The following is a 21403-nucleotide window of genomic DNA, read 5'->3' as shown; positions in this document are numbered from 1 at the left end:
TTTCTTTTTCTTGCTTTTTTTCCAGTGCTAGGGATTAACCCAGGGCCCTAAGCATATTAGGCAAGTGCTCTACCACTGAGCTACAGCACCATTTATTTTCTTGTTATTTTGACTTTTTTTTTTTTTTTTGTCTTTTTGAGACAGGGTCTCACTATGCAGTTCAGGCGGGGCTTGAGCTCACTTTGTAGCCCAGGCTGGTCTTGAACTCACAACTTACTTTGATATTCCTACCTCAACCTCCCAAGTACTACGATTACAGGCATGCGCCACCACACCCAGCTTCTTGTTATTTTGAGATAGGGTCTCACTTTGTAGTTTGGTCTGGCCTTGAATTCACTATGTAACAACCCAGGCTGGCCTACAATTCAAGGCAGTCCTCCTGCCTCAGCATCTCAAGTGCTGAGATTATAGATGTTCTCATTCTTTTTTTGTTGTTATTCTTTATTTTCTTTAATTTTTTTTCCTTTTTTTTATAGATTTTCTCATTCTTCACAGAAGCATTTAGTCTATTTTATTTTATTCCATGCTACCTACAAGAGGAAATATGACTATATACTTTTAACTTTCTATATTGTATCTAAAATAAAATATATATAGCTGGGTGTGGTGACACACACCTGTAATCCCAGCACTCTGGAGGCTGAGGCAGGAGGATCAAAGTAAATTTGAGGCCAGCCTGGACTACATAGTGAGTTCTAGGCCAGCCTGCACTATAAAATGAGACTGTGTCTCAAAAGCAAAAAAAAGATATATAACAAACTCTTTGGGAAAAGAAAGAAACTCTGAATCCTAGTTGTAAAACAAGGGGTGTCTTGGAAGCCACCACAGAATAGGTGATATTTCAGTTATGATTCTGGAGATAAAGAGGATTTTCCCAAGGAGCAAAGGATGGAGAAGAGCACTGGAATCAGAGACTGGCACTGAGGAAGGTGGGATATTTGAAGGAAGAAATATGTCAGAGAAATGCCAATGTATAGCATTCCTAAAGCTCACCTCAGTGAGAGAGAGACATAAACAGCCTGGCTACACTCAGGAGGCCTCTGGCTCTCTGAAAGCACAGAGAAAGTGTTGGCATGTTGATTCCTATGCCTTCCCCAGAGATACAGATTCGCTGGGTTCAGGCTTCCAGTCTCAGGAAAGGCTCACCAGGCTCAATCCCAGGAAAGCTCTCACCTTTAACCAGCCCCAACCCTACCACCCTACCCCCAGTCACACATTTAAGAAAAATTTCCTTGAGAATAGTTAATGATTTTTCAATAGGTCACTCATGTATAGCTCTATTTATTTTCCTTAGAAGCCACTTTGAAGATACCAAAGTATAGTACAACAACTATTGATAATCTCCTACCTCTTTTGTCTGTAACTCACTATTATTTGTCTATTTGTTTTCCTGAGAAACTATTTTGTAGACAATAATATGTAAAATGATAACCATTGATAATTTCCTACCATTTTGTCTGTAATTTGCTAAGTCCCCCCTATTATTATGTTATCCTTCTTTTATTCTTTAAAATAAAAAAAAAAATTTCCTAGAACTGGGCATGACAGTGCATGCTTGTAAGCCCTGCCCTCGTGGAGGCTGAGGCAGGAGGATAGCAAGTTTGAGCCCAGTCTGAGCAACTTGTCTCAAAATAAAAAATACAAAAAAGGGCTGGGTATATGTCTCAGTGTGAGGGCTCTTGGTTCAATCTCTAGTACTGGGGAAAAAAGGAAAGGAAGGAAAAGTTTCCCAGATAGAAGCGAGTCACACTTCTCATCAGGGAACATCACTTTTTCATTTTAATGTTATCAGCTCAAACATGTTGTGTTGGGACTACTTTCTACACAGTTTTTGTTTTACAAATCTCACTTCAGTTGATCGTGCTGTACTATTCTTCCTCCCCTCGTGACCTCTATGCTTGATTTTTGAGATATGAACCAACAGAGTAGCTGTTCTTTATTGAAAAGTGCAAAAAAAAAAAAAATCCTGCAAAAAAAAAAATCACACAGGAAGCTTAGAAGAGTTGAAAGAACTAAGAATTTTTAATACATTTCAAATACAAGCAGGCCTGAATTGCTGTGCACGGGGACATGGAGGGCTGACATGACACTCAGAATCAATAAGCATGCCTTCACACAGCTGGAGGACAGGTAGAGAAACAATATCCTGCGCTAGATAACTGTTTCTTCCTGCAGCAGCATCCCCTTTTGTACTAAGTTCAGTCCTCCTCCCAAACTCTCCAGCCTGTCCAGGTGTGAGATGCCCTGGGCCTCCTCGGGACTCTGGAAAAGGGGCAACATATGGCAGCTATGGCAGCTTGCTTCTTGAGACAGGCAGATGGCACCTAGAGAACAGCAAAAGCTGGGGTCAGGTGAGAGGAAAAGGGACAGTGAGAAGGAGAATGTCACAGGGCTCTGTGATGTAGAAGCAGGAGCTCCGTTCTCCAGTGTGAGTTCTCTGTTCTGGATCTACCCCCCAGGGTTCTCCCCTCCAACAGAGCATATTAGAGATAGAAAGAGAGACGGTCAAAGGACAAGAAGTACAAAGAGCTGCACTTGAAAACCAGAGGACTAGCCCCAGAGCTGAAAGCACATTAGCAACCATCTAACCTATTAATAAGTGAATGATCAAGCTTTACAGAGAAGAAGGCCCAACAGAAAACCCAGGCCTCTTGATGTCCAACTTATGACCCTTAGAAAAGTAAGAAAGGAAAAAGATCATCAATGTTTATAAGAACAAAAGGAAAAATATTGAGCAAAAAATAGATACTGCATCAAGATAAAAGACAACTTCTGTTTTCAACAGGCCAGTTACTCTCCCACTAAAAACAGTAAAAATTCTAAGTAAAATGTTTCATTAAAATGTTATGTTTAAATGTTTTACTGATGGCGCACGCCTGTAATCCCAGCACTCAGGAGGCTGAGGCAGGTGGATTGTTACAAGTTCGAGACCAGCCTGGGCTACAAAGTGAGTTCAAGGCTAGCCTGAACTGCATAGTGAGACCCTGTCTCAAAAAGACAAAAGAAAAAAAAGTTTCACTGAGCTGGCACCAAAGTAAAATATTCATAGAAGCCAAAACCAAAGTAAAAACAGGAATTTAGAGAGTTAGTAAACTCACCTTAGCCTTCACCCTGAAGATATAGACCCAATTCAGGCCACCCCAAGTTTCCATTCTGCTGGTCATTTGGGGCACAAAAAGTAGGAGAAAAACTCCATGGGCTGCTCAGGGTGGAAAATCTAATAATGAATCTGCTGTACTAAGTGGGCACCTCAAAGTCAGCTGCATTGGCTGAAAACTCATGAACATAGCTTAGCTGGAACATGGGTTTGCGATTAAATTCACAAAACCTAAAAATTTTGTTTGTGATACTCAAATCTTTGTGAACACAAGCATCAGGCACAATGCAACTGCGAATCCTTTTAGAGCAAACACTCTAAATCCAGGTCTCAAAGATTTTCCATGAATAAAATTCCAACAGAAATGAATTCACAATAGGAATACACACACACTCGCTCTCTCTCTCTCTCTCTCTCTCTCTTATATATATATATAAGGAAATAAGACACTACACCTTATATATATATATATATAAGACACTACATCTTATATATATATATCAGGAAAAAAGACACTACAAGAAAGAGCCTAGGGGCTGGGGATATAGCTCAGTGGCAAAAAACACCTGCCTGGCAAGTGCAAGATTCTGAGTTCAATTTCTGATGCCAAAAAAAAAGAGCCTTACAAAACAGTAGACTATAGACTCAAACTTGCTATAGCATCACAGGATTATATTTGGCATTAATTTTCCTCTCAGTGTTATATAAAATAATGGTATAAATTACAAACATGGATTCAATAAGACATGGCTAGTTCTTAAAATATATAGCTGGAAATGGGTACTCAGCTTATTTATAACTCTTTGTATCATAACTACATCATAATTTTTTATGTATTTGATACATTTAAAAAATGAAAAAATGTATATTTCATTTATTGATACATTTAAAAAATGAAAAAATGTATATTTCATTTATTTATATATATATATATATATATATATATATATATATGGGATTTTTTTGGTGCTGGGAATCAAACTCAGGACCTAGCACTTGCCAGGCAAGGACTTGTGCCACTGAGCTATATCCCCAGGCCCCCAGAATTTATATATTTGACATATTTAAAAGTTAAGTTACAATACAGTATGATCATAGCTCAAGTTAACAAAGGGGAGAAAGGATTAGGAGTTAGGACAAAATTAGGATTAAGAATCTAAATAAGTGACAAGGTATAGTGGGGCACACCTGTAATCCCCGCATTGGGGAGGCTGAGGCAGGAGGATGCTGTGAGTTCGAGGCCAGCTTGGGCTACAAAGTAAGTTTAAGGCCAGCCTGAACTACAGAGTGAGACCCTGTCTCAAAAAAACAAACAACAAAAAAAATCTAAATAAGTGAAAGTGTTTGAAGATAAAGGGCTGCAGTGAAGAACAAGATTATAGATTTCAAGATAAAGATAAAGACAGGAATGCAAACCAGTATGGTATAAAGGAGGGTGTAGACATTTGGAAGAGTTTGTTTCTAAAGTCAAACAAACTCTTCCTGCAGAGATGGAAATTTCTTTACCTACACCATCCAATGCAGTAGCCACTAGACACATGTGGCTGCTGAAAATCTGAAATATGGCTAATGTAATTGAAGAACTTAATTTTTAACTTTATTTCATTTTAATTAATTAAAATTAAATAGCCATGTGTAACTAGTGGCTACAGTCTGGAACAGCATAGCTCTAGAATCCTCCCTGGAGAGGCTTCTAACTGTGGACCGAGGCCAGGGAGAGGGGCAGCAGCTGCGGGACACTCACCAGCCAGTAGGAACAGAAGGACGCCGACGCCCAGCATGTAGTACGGCCACTGCACGGAGAACTGTGGGGCGCTGGGCTTCATTCTCAGATCCCGGATCTCCAAGGCATGCAGCAACAAGGCCAGGGAGGCACAGGTTCCTGGAGGTGCACAGGGAGGTACCCTTGCTCTCCGCCCAGGTTCCTGCCTTGGTTCCAGCCTCTCTCTCACTGAATTAGACAGCGGTGTGTCCCCTGCTTGGAAGTTCCTTCTCTGCCTTCACCCTTTGCCCTTGCAGAGCCAACAGCCTCCCACAGCACTCCACTTGCCTGTCTCTCCTTCCTTGCCAGCCCATCTCAAAGCCATGTGCCTCAACACTTAGGGGCCCCATCATCAGAAATCCCTTTGCTGGCACCCTCTGTATCTGTGCACTTGGCTCAATTCAGGTTGAGTGCTCCGGGTGTAACAGTGTGGATGAAACTCCACCCGGTTTTCCCACTGCATATCTTCCACCTCCTCCACTGGGCTGGGCACTTGCCAGGGTGGGGCATCCTTTTAAAATGCCAAAAGGCTCCAATGGTCCCAAATAGTCTTGCATTCATTCATTTAAGAAACATTTATTTCTTTGGGCCTCGTGGCACATGCTGAAATCTCAGCACTCAGGAGGCTGAGGCAGAATCACTGAGAGTTTGAGGTCAGCCTGGGCCACCTAGTGAGTTCCAAGCTAGCCTAAACTACACAGCAAGACCCTGCCTCAAAGAAAGAGAATGAAAGAAGGAAAGAAGGAAAGAAGCAAAGAAGCAAAGAAGGAAGGAAAGAAAGAAAGAAAGAAAGAAAGAAAGAAAGAAAGAAAGAAAGAAAAGAAAGAAAGAAGAAGGAGGGAAGGAAGGAAGGAAGAAGAGAGGGAGGGAGGAGAGAGAAAGAGAAAGAAAAAAAAGAAAAAGAAAGAAAGAAACATTTCCTTTGTATGATATATTTTAATTATAATTCTTTGCAAGATTTTATGACAGTCACAGGGATGGAGAAGTGACCACTTATACATATGACCTCAAATCCACAAGGTGAGATCTGGAAATGTGGAGTAATGAGAAGCCCCAAAAAAGAGGCATCATAAATTCTGACAGAATAGATGTGGCAGTAGATTGCTTCATAAAGAAGGCAAAGAAGGGGACCTTAAAAATCATGCTTCTTGCCACACATGATGGCACATGGCCATAATCCCAATGACTGAGGAAGGAGGTGAAGGCAGGAGAACCACAAGTTCAAGGCCAGCCTAGGCAACTTAGCAAAATCCTGTCTCAAAGTAAGAAGGGCTGGAAATGCAGCCCAGTGATAGTGCACTTGAGGTATTTGACCCACCCATGCTGAAAAAAAATTATGCTTCTGTTGACATCACAGAAACCAACTGCCCACTTCTTTTGTCCCACTCCACACCTGTGAGGAAGCTGGTGAAGGCTGACAGGACATTGGGCCTCCGGATCCTCCAGAAGAGGTCAGATGCAAAGGACACCATGAAGAAGGTGGTAAGGAAAGCCAAGACAACTGCAGAGAGTAGGAAGATCCGGCCGAGGAAGATGTAAACTGCAGGAGAGGGAGAGCGCGGGCTGGAGCTGTGGACCCTGCCCCTCGAGGGAAGGACCCCACAGTGCCTGGCACAGATGGCCTTGGAGTCTCGACCACCCTTGGGTCTCTAAGCATGGCCTTGGGACCAGTGCTGTGAGCCTGCTACTTTGCCTTGAAAAATGCTGTAGCCTTACCATTTTTGTTTCCAATAACATGGAAAATAGTGAAAAACAAACTTGACTGACAATGTTAGACACTGAAATCATTCATCAGTTCTTTACAAACATTATTACGTGAATCTGGCTATAACAGTCATGGCAGGGAAACAGTGTCTTGTGTATTTGGGGAAAATGGTAGCTTTAATAAACAACACGAAATAAAACTCTCCTAATAAAAGTCATCACATGTGTGAGTGTGAAGACTCACAGCTGTGCTGATTATGGTAAAGTGATTCACCATGGAAAATCTGAACTCCATGAGGTCAAAATATTCTGAATTTTGCAGGAACCCCCTCTCCTATTTAATTTTGCTGGTTAACACGATAAGAGAAACATCAAAAATAGCAGAGCCAGAGTCTGGGAATAGGGTGATTTATTCTGCTATCAGTGTGATTCAGATCATATTAACACTACTTTGCCAGAGATATACATCTGGAGGTAGTACAAACGGCAGGTGTTGCTGAAGTCCCAGACATTCCAGAGTCTCCGCTTGGGTTAAATTGGTGGTGCTCAACTGGGGACAGCCTTTGTCCCTCAAGTATTTAATAATGCCTGGAGACATTTTGGCTTTCCTAGGTGGTGAGAAGTGGGTGATGTTACCAGCATCTAAGGGGTAGTTCAATCTCCAGCACCAAAAAAGAAAAGAAAAGAAAAATTCTTTGTAAACCTGATCTTAAGAGACTGGTCTTGGTGGCACATGCCCTTAATCCCAGCACGTGGGAGGCTGAGGCAGGAGGACTGCCATGAGTTTGAGGCCAGCCTGGACAACATAGTTCAAGGTCAGCCTGAACTGCCAGCAAGACCTTGCCTAAAAATAAAAATTTTTTTAAAAAAATGACCTTGAGAGCCTTCACAGCCTGCTGAACTGATACAGCTGTGTCCATTCCCTCTCAAATTTGGTCCCCCTATGTATCGTTTTTGTTGTTTTTGTGTTGTTTTGATTTTGTCTTCATTGTTGTTTTGTTAGTTTTTTAATCTTTAAAATAAAAAAATAATAAAAATATATGGCCCCAGACCTGAGCACATTATCTTCAGGGCAGAAGAGGCCAAAATCCAGCCTTATGCTCTGCCAGCCAGGGTCCTCCCTGTGCCCACCCATGAGAGTGCTGTGTGTGCAAACCAATGGCAGCCCCGGGAGCAGAGCAGGAATCTCTGTTGTCCCACCTGCAGCACTCCAGGCCTAGAAATAAGCTTTGCTCCTGGCGTATCTGTCTCTACTCCAGTGATGAACTTGACATTGTTAGCCCCTTCCCAGCATCCCACTTTCCTCTCACCCCAAGAGAGTGCAGACTCTGAGAAGACGTCCTTATGGGCTTATTAAACTGTGTCCTCTGCCCCCAGCCTGCCCAGTCACCCGCATTGGCCCCATCTCCCCTTCCCCCATCCTCGCACGCGGCCCTCCTTACTGGATAAGGGTCGAGGCTTCGAGCATTTGATATGGAAACAGTTCTCAAACAGGCCACTGAAAAACACTTCATGGGACTCCTCATCCACCAGACGTACCCAGAAGGGAAAGATGGAGACCACCAGTATGAACAGGTAGCCCAGGGAGGCCAAGGCCGGGGCAATGGCCCAGGTGAATCTCTTCATGGCTTTGTCCTCAAAAGTCAGCATCACCTGCGCAAAGGAAAAGTGATGGCAGAGGCGGGACATCTCCACATTCTCCTGTGGCACAGGGTAAAGGAGGCAATTCCTGTGGAACTGCGGGTAGTGGGTATAGCACACAGGTAATGCTCTGTCAATGGGAATTTCTTTCTCCTGATTAACTGTACAGCATGCAACACTCTGCAGCTGACCTAAAATGTGCATGAAATATCTACTGCTGACTCACTAGACAGCCTTGAGCATAGCAAGTGCCCTCTCTCTGCACCAATTTCATCCTATAGCAAAACGAGGTCAGCCCTGCCTCCTCAAGCCCTCTTCGGTTCTACAGCACTGATCTTTCCATTCTGCTGATACTCACCCCACTGCAAGCCAGACATCTCCACCAGCCTCTTCTGTGTCAGTTGTTTGTCTTTTGAGCACAGACTGAGGACTCGCGGTGGCGGGGCGGGCTGGGTGACAACTAGCCTCAAGTGCCTGACTCAGTGACAGCCTTCTGGCAACAAGAACCCAGGGTTCAGATGGGAGAGGCCCATCTGGTCAGAAAGAGCCATTTGCTGAAAAATGAGCAGGTCCCATGCACACAGAAAGGTTTGCTTTTAGTTTTGCTGCTCCATGGAGCCTCCTGAAGACCCTCTAGAGCCCCTGGAGGTCAAGGCCCTCCGCTAAGGAGCCCTCTTCCATACAGTCCCCCACCTCAACTTGTTTTCTCTTTCACTACACTTGTCACTAAGATGTCTTCTGAAAGAGCAGCTGGGCTGTGCTAAGTAAGTGCTGGGTGGTCTTGGCTTCAGGAGCCCTCAGTCATTATCTCAGCTTTGCCACTTCCTAGCTGTGCCATTTAGAGAATTTACTCAAAAACTCTCTGAACCTTGATTTCCCCATTTGGAAAAGGGAGACTAGAACAACTACCCAAAAGGGCCACTGAGTAGACCAAGTATAGTAACATATATTGAAGCATCAAACTCTGCTCTGTGCCCAAGTGCTTCGTTAAAGTTGGGGGGCAGGGGCAGGGATGGAAGGTGACTTCTCAAATTCAAAACTCCCTGTGGGAGAAAGAGCTGATAGCCATTCACAACTTCAGGGCACAACTCGAGCACATTTCCCGTGTTCCCTTCTGTCTTTGCTAAGCCTGGGAGCCCTAAGATTTCCTCTAATTCTCCTGAAGTAATGAAACAAAAGCAAGGGAAGGAAAAGAGAAGCTAGAAGCCTGGCATGCTGCAGGAAGAGCAGGGCCGGTCAGGATGCACCAGGGGCACTGTGATGAGCCTGGCTATTGGGCGGGGGCATTAGGAGAAATAAAGATGAAAGATGTAGCAAGGTAAGTGAGGGCCGCACCAAGAGTCCTTCCCAGCCACACCCAAAGCTGGGTCTGGACAGCGCTTCTAACCAGGGCTCTATGTGGCAGCACCAGTTTTCAAACTGCATAGTGAGTACAGAAGACAAGGCCGTGGGAGAGAGGGTGCTTTTCTCCCCTCTCCGGCACACTGTGCAAGCACTCATGCCCAGTGCAGGCCCTGGGGCACCACTACGGTCCTGCGGTGGACCCTTGCTGCACCCAGGGAAGGGAGCATCTCGGACAACTGCTGATCCCTGCAGTCCAGCAATCCTGATAGTCCAGGAGAGAGGTGCAGATCCTTCCCAGCACTCTGACACCAAATATGCTGATCACCATAAGTGGAACTGGAAACATTCTGATGTACTTTCTTTCTGTCACTCACTCTTTTTCTCTTCTTCCCATCTGAGGAACTGTATCCTCCCCTCTCTAAATCCTTCCTAACTGTATCCTCCCTCTCTAAATCCTTCCTTTGACCTCCCATCCCCTCTTCAGGCCAGACCGACACATCAATCTCAGACCCTCATCTTCCTTTGCTCTACCATAATGAAGTGGGTTGGACCAGATTTACAAGTCTTAATTCTAAAATTCAAAGCAAAGAGCAGAGCTGCATCTTGTCTCCTGGATTCCAGATGGGTGCATAGGCTGGGCATCTCATTTGACAGGTATACTCCCCGCTTCCTGTATACTCCCCACTCTCAGCCTTTCTAGACGGGACCTCGGTTCTTTCCTGTTTCCATCACCCTCCCACGCTGACTCCAGCCTTGAGCTTATGCTGCTTTCTCCCTTCCCTCCACGCTTCCATCTCACTGGCCTTCCTCACCCATGAAGTTTCCTTTCATGAAGTTCTCATAGCATCCATCCTCCCCGTCCCCATAGTTACATGCCTCCTTCCACACACAGAAATCACAGTCAGTTCACACCAGCCTCCAAGCCTGGAAGCCTCCCAGGATGCCTTCTCCGTTCCCCTAAGCCAGTGATGGCAAACCTTTTAGACCTTTCAATGATAACAAACAGACCACTGCAGCCTGCGTACCATAGGTTCGTCACCACTGCCCCAAGCCTTTCACATCCTACTTCCCCTGAAGAGCTTGGTCTGACCACTCCATGTAGCCATCCCAGACAACAGCCCTCATCCATTCCCTCAACAAAAATGAACTATGCAACTAAAGACCATATTCATAAGTGAAATAAATAGGACCCACATGTGTAAACATCATATTGTCTCCCTAGTGTAAGAACATGAAAAAGTAAATAAAACCTGAAATGTACACTAGATGATATGAAAGGGAAAGAAATTACTTAAAGGAAGGAACAACTGGGATGAGGGAAAAAAGAAAAAGAAATAAAGTACTAAGGCAATATACATATATATATATATATGTGTGGGATAACTGTACTGCTGATGTCTGATGGTTTATTGAAAGGAACAGTTAATGCTTAATTTTTTTATATATATTTTGACCAGTTTTGCATGCTTATATTTGGTAATCTGAGCAACTGGTGTGAAGACAACAATATGCAATATAATAACCATTGGTGAATTCCTACCATCCTGTCTAGTGAAATTCTGTATTGTCTCTAATATTTTTTTAAATTATTATTTTCTTATTCTCTTTAATAGTTTGATCAGTCTTCCATTCTTACATCTGGTAATCTGAGCAACTTCGTTGAAGATAACAATATGTAATATAACAATCACTGTTAATCCCTATCATTTGGTTTGAAACCCCATATCATTTTTAATGTCCTCACTCTGTTTTGTTTGTATTTTGCTATTGTTCTTTTTTTTTCTATTCTCTTTAAAATAAAAAATAAAATAAAATATATAAAGAATCAAAAAAAAAAAAATGAACTATGCACTAACTGGCTATCCCGCAACAGCATGGGCCAACAGGGGGGATTCAGGGGTGAAGCCAGACGGGACTCAGAGGCTCTTAGTAAATACTGAGGGGAGACACACAGAAATGCATCACATGGAACAGAACTAACTCCTCATCTCCCCTCGAGTTAGCCCTGTGTGCCCCATCTCAGCCTGTCCACTCTCCCGTGATGAGGACTTTGTCCTCTTCCCCAGGCATCAGGACTCACATGAAGCAGCCCTTAGCAGTACTATTAGACAATTGCACTTCCAAGGACATGCAGTTTAGGACATACACTGATACAGACCAGCCTGGAGGAGCATGGCCACTTCAGTCTTAAAGGGAGAGCCAGAGAGAGGGACTGACTGACGGAGAACCCCACAGTCCGTGCAGCACAGAGTCCAGGATCTTGCATCATTGCCCCACCCACCTCACCAGCTGCCACCAGTTCACAGATTCCCAAATTTAGGGGGCCAGTGATTGCTTTTGTTTCTTGGTATTTTTGGTGTTTTTGGTGTTTGTTTCACCAGAAATGGAATCCAGGACTCAAGCAAGCTAGGCAAACGCTGTTGCTAGCTTTTTTGAAATATTGTTTTCAAAATGACCTGTGACTCCAAAGTAGAAGTGTGAACACTCAGTGGTGCCGGCTCAGCATCTAGGGGTGACTGGCCTGACTGAAGTCCCCTCAATTCAGGCGCTACAGGGTCTGAACTAAAGCCTGGCACCTCCCTGGGACAATAACAAGAGGCCAGGTCTAAATCCCATCGGGGCTGGACTGGGGAAGGGGCCAGAGAAGGCAGCTTCCTGGCGGCGGGGACGGCTCACTCTCCACTGTTTCCACCCCTAACTTGTGGGCACCTGGGCTGCAAACTGACCAAGGCGTAGACAGACGTTCCTTCCTGCTAACAACACCCCGGCCCTGTCCTCGGAATGTCAAGGCTTTGCCTCCCCATGGCCCCAAAGCCACAGGGACATTTTGCTGGTCTGCGTGTCCCCTGTCCTCTGGGACAGTCAGGGCTGCCTGATTTGGGCCTGTGGGTGAGGACTGGGGAGGGGGCTTCATGCATTCCACTCTCCCACCCTCAGGGACATTTCGCCTCTCACCTCAGCACCGCCCCGGGGTCTCCCGTCCCATCCCGTGCCAGGGAAAGGCTTCCCTAGGGGAAAAGAGTTTGCCCCTGGCCTCTGATCCACCTCTGGGTCGTGGTTCCTTCCCCGGGCTTCTGTTGGGCCTCCCTCAGAGCCTGCCCAGCACGCTCTGGGCGTCTGCCTCCTGTTGGCCGACCCCCGCACCCCGACCGCGTGTGGGCGCCCCAGCCCGGCTCCACCTAGCACCTCACCTGCCCTGGGTCGCAACTCACATCCGCACGTTGGTTCGCCATATTGGCCTCGCTCACAGACCGGTAGGAGTTGGAGTTAGAGCTGGTGGGGTCTGAATTCGAATTCCAGCTCTGCCATCATCCTGCAGGATTATTTTGGGTAAGTCACTTCTTCCTGGGTCCTAGTTTTCTCATTTATAAACTGCAACTAGCAACACCCCGTAAACCTGTTGGATTGTTGAAAGGGGCCCCGCGATGTGCCTGGAAAGGACCCGCAGCAGACACCGCACTAAATAACAGGTATACCTAGAGGGAAAGGAAGGCAAGACCTCGGACTCCCATCCCTCAGATCCCCTGCAGAAGACCATCCCATTCTCACATTCTGCTCTCCTTCTGCTCTCTCAGAACTCTGTCTGCCCAACTCACCAGTGTCAGCGACACCCCCCACCCCACCCAGGCCACTGCTAACCTGGGGAAAACTCAGAAGAAATGGACACCGGCTGGAGGAAGACACTTCCAGCCTGGAGTGGGGGTGGGGTGGCTGATTCTAGTGGCAATAGCAGCCACACTGGGCTGGATAAATCACCGGCCCCCCTCTCCTGACTCCATACTCACTAAGGAAATGTATTTATTACTCAATTTTTCAAAAGCTAAAGCCATGGCTGGCACCTCCTTCCACTTCCTCACAAACCAGCTCATATTCTAAGAGCACAGAAATGAATGAAAGCCCGTGGATGACTGATTTATTGAATGGTCCATCAAGCCCGAAGTACATGACAGGACTCTGCCAAAAGGCTCACAGTCCATGGCTGGGGCTGGGTTGAGCAGAGATAATGCTGGACAAAGAAGACAGTAACGCCAAGAAGGTCCTTGAACTCCCCTCTTCCCTGATCCCACAAAGAGAGCATGGATCTCACCAAATGATTGGGAAAATAGCCATCAACAGCATCCAGACACATCCTCAGGTCACCCAAGGGCACTGGTGGTGGACCTTTTAGAGCTTTCAATGATGCACACAGCCCACTCTGGGTTCACCGCCACTGCCCTAGGGGAAATGTTTTCCTCATCCTTACTTAGTTCAGAGATTCCCAGTGGAGTATTCTGATTAGCCCTCCTGGGGTCAAAGGACCATTCCACTCGGGCCAAAAGAATTGAAGTATGACCACCAGCTCAGCCTGAGCCAACCACACCCCACAGTGACCAGCAGTTGGGGGTCATCTAAAAAGCTAGCCACTTCTCCAGCAGAGTAAAAATTTCTTGAGGAAAAAAGGATGGTATTCTTCAAAGATGGGCATTGTGGCAGAACATGACATCATTTTCACATGCACTATCTTGCACAACACTTTCAAAAGTTATCACACATCAATTTTGGAAGATATGCATTATTATCCGTATATACAGATGAAGAAACTGAGTCTCAGGTTAAGAATTTGCCCAAAGAATTATTTATGGTTACAAAAACGCTAGGCTGCAGAGGAACAGGCTCTGCACAGCATGCTACATCTATTAAGCTTACAAATTGCTTACAAACAAAAGGAATATTTCACATAACGGCAGCTCTAACAATCACTACCTTAAACAAGTACCACAATTGATATTCAGTTTGGAATAATCTGAGAGTATGTGCCTCTTGACAGATCGAAGTACAAAGGTAATATTACTTGTGGCATTCTTGCCAGAAATGTTTAATCAAGTCTCTAAAACTCATTCTGACTTAGAGGAAGTACTAGGGTGAGAAGGAAGTTAAACACCACCACAGGGAAACAGAAATGAATTTTGTAGAATCGTTCTGTTTTTTAAAGGGTAGAACAACCAGGCATGGTGGTGCATGGCTCACACACCTGTAATCCCAGCACTCTGGGATGCTGAAACCAGAGGATGGAAAGGTTGAGCCAAGCCTGGGCAATTCAGTAGCTTAGTGAGATCCTGTCTGAAAATAAAAAATAAAAAAGGATTGGAGATGTAGCTTAGTGGAAAGGCCCTGGGTTCAATCCCATTTCCAAAAACATAAAAAAATTAGAAAGGTGAAAGAACTGTTCTAGATTAAACAAAACTAAAGAGATATAAAACCAGTGTAATCTATGGCTCTTATTTTATTCCAATTTTATTTTAGTTTTTTTTTTTTGGTACCAGGAATCAAACTCATGACCTCGTACTTGCCAGGCAGGTGCTGTGCCGCTGAGCTGCATCCCAGGCCCTCTGATTTTAAATAAAATAGCTACAAAACACATCTTTGAGGCAAAAGAAAATCATAATATAGACTGCATTTTAGCTATTATTATGGAATTATAGTCTTATTCTTAGGTATGTTAATAATATTGTGATTATATAAGAGAATAACCTTACTCTTAGGGGAAGCCTGTCATATTATTTTGGGGTAAAGTTTACATCTATCTTTGAAGTGACTGAGAAAAGGTGGACAGAAAGCAAATATGGAAAAATGTTAAACATTATTACTCTGAGTGTAGAGTATAGAGGTTGTTGGTTATACTATTCTTTCAACTGTTCTGTGTATTGAAATTCTTCAGATAAAACTGGAAAAAATAGAAATAATGAACTCAAGTTTATCATTAGTGACTCAGTCACTCAATATCTGAGTGTTTTTTCTAATGTACACAAGGCAAGCATAGTGTGCAATGAGAATTACTAAATGAGATCGATTCAGTCTAAAGAGGAGCTATTCAGAGAGTCTCCTGTCCTCAAAGGGGACTGCATCAACAAAGACTTAGTGGAAGAGATTTACATGTGTTTCTCAAAGATTTCCACCTACTTCTATGGCAAAAAAACAAAAACAAAAACACTGCACATTGCACAAACACATACTTGGAACAAAAGTTTCACTTACATTTATTATGTGCAGTACATAGAGATGTTCTCTATTCCATTCTAGTCTTGCTTATATTTTTCTTTTGCTCTTTTTTTGTTTTGCTTTTAATGCTGGGTTCAATTCACCACAAGTTTTGTGACCCACTAGCTACTTCTACCTACACTTAAAATTATTGCCTTCCAGGACACAGTGAAATTCAGAGAAAGGGGACACAAGAAGATTTGAGAAGTCAGTGCTCAGGGCCAGAATGGGAGGGACCTTGTAGGGTTTCATCCTGAGGACTGTGAGGGGCCTCTGATGGGATTAAAGCACTCACATCTGAGTGAGTGCCAGCATTCCCCCTCCTTCTGTCTTCTCCTTTACCCAAAGACTCTGCTTCAACTCAGAGCATAAAGAGTGCCCCCCACCCAAAGGGGCCCAGCGCTGTGTATAAGTTGTGACCAGAGGCTGCAGGGCCAGCCCATTCTAGAACTGGACTTTTAAAGTGTGTGCACAATGTTAAGTCATATCATCCTCTGAAAGCCTTTTCCTATTTTTCCAGGTCTGGGGAGAGCTGCAATGGGACCCTATGAGCTGGGGCTGGACGTGTAGAGTTTTGATTTTCCCCAGGACCTCAACTTCCAAAGGAAAAACTATCGTTGCCCAAACCGTAGTTTTACTGAGTAACGTTGGGAAATGAGTAGGCTCCCTTGAGTCCTAGATTACTGCCCTCAGGCAATCTATTTAATAGCCACAGCCTAAGAAACCCTCTCTTTCCTTCCCTGTAGGCACCTCATCCTCTAAACTCTCACCCTAGGCCTCACGATTAAGCTACTAGATTCTACTTGTTTCTTTGTGTCCTCTCAGCACCTAGAGAGCATTAATGTCTTCTATTATATTGATTCTCAGCCTTCGTTGCACATTAGAAACAACTTATAAAACCCCAGAGTCAGCCAGGTATGGTGGCACACACTTGTAATCCCAGCTACTCAGGATGCTGAGGCAGGAGGATTGCAAATTTGAGAGTGACTCTGTCTCAGAAAAAAAATTTAAGGGCCCCCTGGGTTCAATACCAGTAACGTACACACAGAGACAGACAGACAGCAGACACACACACACACACACACACACACACACACACACACACGCACAGCAAAAACAACATCAAGGCTGTAACCTACATCAACCACGTAGCATTTCTTAAGATTAGTGCTCTTAAAATTCCCTAGGTGATTCTAATATGCAACTTAACTTGGGAATTCCTGCTATTGTTTCTTGTTGCAGCTAGAAGCCATGAGGAGGAGAGAGGTGGGTGCTTAGGTGACCATTATCCTGATGTGCCTAGAATGGAGTTGAGAAATCACTGAAAACTGGGATGAATTTGTTGCCCTCATACTCACCTGACTAGATTACCAAGCTTTTGCTGTTACCAAACTTTTTCCTTGACTGGGCTAAGGGATGCCCAGATATCCAGTAAAACATCATTTCTAGAAACATTATTTCTGGACATGTGCATGTCTGGAACAGATCAGCATTTAAATTGGTGGGTTCAGTAAAGAAGATCTGCCCTCACTAATGCAGAAGAGCATCATCCAATGCCTCAAAGGTCTTAGTAGAACAAAGAGGTGAAAGAAGGGGAAATGTGCTCTCTGCTTGAGCCGGGACATCCATCTTCTCCTGCCTTTGACATTAGCACTCCTGTTCTTCAGGTCTTTATACCAGTGGCTCCCTGGTTCTCTGGCCTTAACATTTGGACTGGGCTATACTACCTACTTCCCTGGGCCTCCAGCCTGCAGACAACAGATTTTTGGTTTCTGTCTCTCTAATCACATGAGCCAAACACTTACAATAAATTTCTCTATACTTCTATCTATACCCTATTGATTGTTTCTCTGGGGACTCCCATTGCAGATAGTTCCACATGTGTATCAGTAGGGTTCAATCACAGAAGCAGAGCCACAGGAAAAACACACACATTAAAGAGATCTGTTGCGGGAAACTGGTTTTACACAATGGCGGGAGCTAGTTAAGCAATAGCTACAAGGCTGAAGTCTCTGTTTGATGCTGAAGACTAAAGCCTACAGGAAAAAAAAATAGAATAGGCTGGGCTAGGCTAGGCTAGGCTAGGCTAGGCTAGGCTAGGCTAGGCTAGGCTAGGCTAGGCTAAGCTAGGATAGGATAGGATAGTATAGGATAAGATAAGATAAAATAGAAAAATAAAATCTACAGAGTGAACAGAAAGGAAGAGACAATCACAAGCAGCCTGGAACCCCCAGTATGAGATGGAACCTCATGAGGAATGAAACCAAGTCAGTTGTTTTTGTCTCTGATATGTGAAAATAAGGGTATCCTGCAGAACTTGAGGTCCTCCATCAGAGCTAAGCTCACATGCTAACATATCTGGCCCAGTAAAGGCAAGGGAGAATCAGAGGAAGGTAGAGCAATTGCAGCCCAGTCTCTGCTTCAAGACAACAAGATATGCAAATCAGCAGCAACATGTACAAGCTACAAAATAATGCCGTTTTCTACTCTTCTCCAGTTCTCTCAAGAATCTCCATTTTAACCCACCTGAACAAGAACATTCAAGAAGGAGTTCAGTTCAGTTCAGCATAGCCAAGCTGACATACAACAAACACATGAAAACATGCCATAGTGAAAAATTATCAGTTTAGAAAACTTGCCCATTTATGTCATATAAGACAAAAACATTCAGTAGTTGGCAGAACATGGATAAGTAAAATATTGATCCAAAGAGATCTGAGCACTACTACTTCTTCTTAGGAGGGTAACAATGGTTAATATATTGCATATTGTTATCTTCAAATTTGTTATTCAGAGTACAAGATATTGGCATTTAATTGTCCAAACAATATTAGCACAAACCTTTCTTTTCAATGAACTGAGAGAAATTAGTAGTATAACTATCTTAACTATCTTTTATATATTTTTTCTTTTTGATTTCCATTCCTTCTTTTCTCCATTCCCCCATCCTAGTTTCTCTTTCCTTTTGAAGTTTCTTCCCATTTTACAATATTTGCCTACACTTTCGATTTTATTTACTCTTTCATCTTTTCACACTAGGGAGACAATACGATGTTTACACATGCAGGTCTGTTTTATTTCACTTATGAGTATGGTCTCAAGTTGCATCCATTTACCTATAAAAGTATCAAGTTTATCCTTCTGTATAGCTAAGTAGTACTCCATCGTATAAAAATACCACATCTTTTTAATCCATTCCTCGGTTTTGGGGCATTTGGGTTGTTTCCAAGATCTAGCTGTTACAAATTGTGCTGCTATAAACATGGGTGCACATACGCTGCTGTGGTATGATGTTTTTAATTCTTCTGGGAAGATGTCCAGAAGTGAATAGCTGGGTCGAATGGGACCTTCCAGGCTAGTTTTTTGAGGAATCTCCACACTGATTTCCACAGTGGTTATACCAGTTTACACTCCCACCAACAGCAGAGATGAGTTCCTGTTTCCCCACAGCCCCTTTATCATTTGTTATTGGTTGACTTCTTGATGGCAACCATTCTTTCTGGATGAGATGGAATCTCAGTGTTGTTTTAACCTGCATCTCTTGAATGACCAGTGATGTTGAACTTTTTTTCATATATTTATTTGATGCTTCTATTTCTTCATCTGAGAAGTGTGTATTCATCTCAGATGCCTATTTTTAGATTGGGTTTTTAAATTTGAGAGGTCTGATTTTTTTTTTTTTTAGTTCTTTATATGTTCTCAATAGTAATCCTTTGTCTGAGGGACAGCTGACAAACATTTTTGCCCACATTGTGGATTATCTCTTCATTCTGTTGGTGGTTTCTCTTGATGTGCAAGAGCTTTTCAATAAGATGAGATCTCACTTGTTGATTCTTTGTGATAGTTCTGTGTGATCTGGGTTCTATTCATAAACTCTTTGCCTACACCAATGTCTTTAAGACTTTTACCTATTCTATCTTCCAGCAGATTTAATGTTTCTGTTTTAATGTTTAGATCTTTGATCCATTTCTAATTTAGTTTAGTGCATGGTGAAAGATATGGGTCCAATTTTAATCTTCAGCATATGCAGAGCCAGTTTTTCCAGCACCATTTATTAAAGAGGCTATCTTTCTCCCAGTGAATGTGTTCCACACCTTTGTCAAAGACAAGGTAGCTGAGTATATCTGGAATTGTTTCTGCATCTTCTAACATGTTCCATTGATCCTCAGGTCTGTTTTTTTGCCAGTACCATGCTGTTTTTATCACAGTAGTTTTATAGTATAATTTCAAGTCAAGGACTGTGATACCCCCTGCCTTTCCTTTGCTGCCCAGAATTGCCTTTGCTATTTTAGGTCTCTTCTGGTTCCAAATGAATGTTTGGATTACTTTCTCTAATTCTGTGAGATATGCTATTGGAATTTTTATCACAGTTGCATTAAATCTGTATAACAGTTTTGGTAGTATTGCCATTTCACTATATTGGTTCTTCCTACCCAAGACTAAGCACTATCTACAGATATATCAAGATAGAAGAGAAACACAGGTATTGGGTTCTAAGGTCATCTACTGTTATCCTGACATATGAGTCTTAATCTAGAACTCCCTGATTCTTTCTTCCCTAAGTTGGATCTAACTTACTCCATTGTCAGGTGATGACTACAGAAATTAGGAAAGCAAACCACAAAATCTCCCTCTGACGTATATCCTCAACATCAAGTTAAAAGTAGTGCTAACTGAAGTTTCTATCTCTGGCCATCATCTTTGAAATGTTGCATTATACTTCCTTTTTCCCTTCATGCACATTGCCCAACACATAACAAGGCTTTCTGAAACAAGGCTTACCCTACAGATTCCTCTCCAGTGAACCTATTGATGGCTGAATAAGTGTAAACTCTGTCTGAAGGCTCTCATGCTCTAAACACATCCATAAAATTTGTCCACTGTGTGGCTCTTCAGGTGTCTTACTGAGAGCTGAGATAAGACTAAAGGCCTTCCCATTTCACACTCAGAGGCCTTCTATTCAGCTGAATTCTGATTTTTTTTTTTGAGACAGGGTTGCACTATGGAGTTCAGGGTGGCCTCGGACTCACTTTGTAGTCCAGGCTGGCCTCGAATTCACTGCAACCCTCCTGCCTCATCCTCCCAAGTGCTAGAATTACAGGCATGTGCCACTACACCCAGCATTCTGATTTCTTTTTAAAGACCTGAACTTCAGTGGTATTTTACCACACTGATTTTATTCATGTTTCTCACTTGTATAGATTTCCAGGTGATCAATAAGGTATGAACTATAGTTGAAGGTTTTTCCACATTCTTTACATTCATAGGATTTTACTCCACTGTGAATTGTCTGACACTAAATATAGTGGTACCTTGGTTCACAAACTTAATTCTTTCCATGATTCTGGTCACAAACAAATTGGATGAGAGCCAAATCAAATTCAAAGGGTTAGTTTCAGTGTTGAGCTTATTGGAAAATTTGATTTGGCTTTCATCCAGTTCGATTTCTGACCAGAATGGTGGAAAGAATTAAGTTCATGAACTAAGGTATCACTGTAAGGTGGGAGTTCCAACTGCAGGTCTTCCCACATTCAACACATGTATAGGGTCTCTCTTCAGTGAAGTCTTATGATTTTTTGTGGAGTTTTGTTTTTTGAGACAGAGTTTTGCTATATAGTTCAGGTTAGCTCAAAACTCACTTTGTCTGCAAATAGAATAGCTAGGCTAGCTGCTGCTTCTCCTCCTCCTCCTCCTCCTCCTCTTCTTCTTCCTCCTCCACCTCTTCCTCCTCTTCCTCCTCTTCCTCCTCCTCCTCCTTCTTCTTTCCCTCTCTCTCTCTCCTCTCTCTCTCTCTCCAATGTGTGGAAAACCAATTTTTCCAGCACTATTTATCAAAG

General features: G+C 43.3%; 1 protein-coding gene across 4 annotated transcripts in view; it reads right to left on the bottom strand.

Moving 5' to 3' along the window:
* Positions 1-2003: 2003 nt before the first annotated feature.
* The window catches only part of LOC102012511 (transmembrane protein 225-like), a 50479-nt gene continuing 31079 nt past the window's right edge, over positions 2004-21403 (bottom strand). The window contains exons 1-6 of one of the 4 annotated variants that reach the window (XM_005397954.2): positions 13188-13251; positions 12740-12861; positions 8006-8216; positions 6253-6399; positions 4842-4979; positions 2004-2324 (exon numbers count right to left, since the gene is read on the bottom strand). In XM_005397954.2, coding sequence (XP_005398011.1) covers positions 2152-2324; positions 4842-4979; positions 6253-6399; positions 8006-8216; positions 12740-12781 — 711 coding nt within the window. In that variant the 5' untranslated portion in view covers positions 12782-12861; positions 13188-13251 and the 3' untranslated portion in view covers positions 2004-2151. Of the gene's footprint in view, positions 2325-4841; positions 4980-6252; positions 6400-8005; positions 8217-12503; positions 12699-12739; positions 13039-13187; positions 13252-21403 lie in introns of those variants that run through there. The other 3 variants (XM_013521191.1, XM_005397956.2, XM_013521192.1) reach the window with 3 other exon arrangements.

The sequence above is a fragment of the Chinchilla lanigera genome, unplaced genomic scaffold, assembly GCF_000276665.1.
Source record: "Chinchilla lanigera isolate Chin_1 unplaced genomic scaffold, ChiLan1.0 scaffold00059, whole genome shotgun sequence".
Lineage (NCBI taxonomy): Eukaryota > Metazoa > Chordata > Mammalia > Rodentia > Chinchillidae > Chinchilla > Chinchilla lanigera.
Note: the sequence above shows the minus strand (reverse complement) of the source record. Positions and strands in the feature narration are given on the sequence as shown.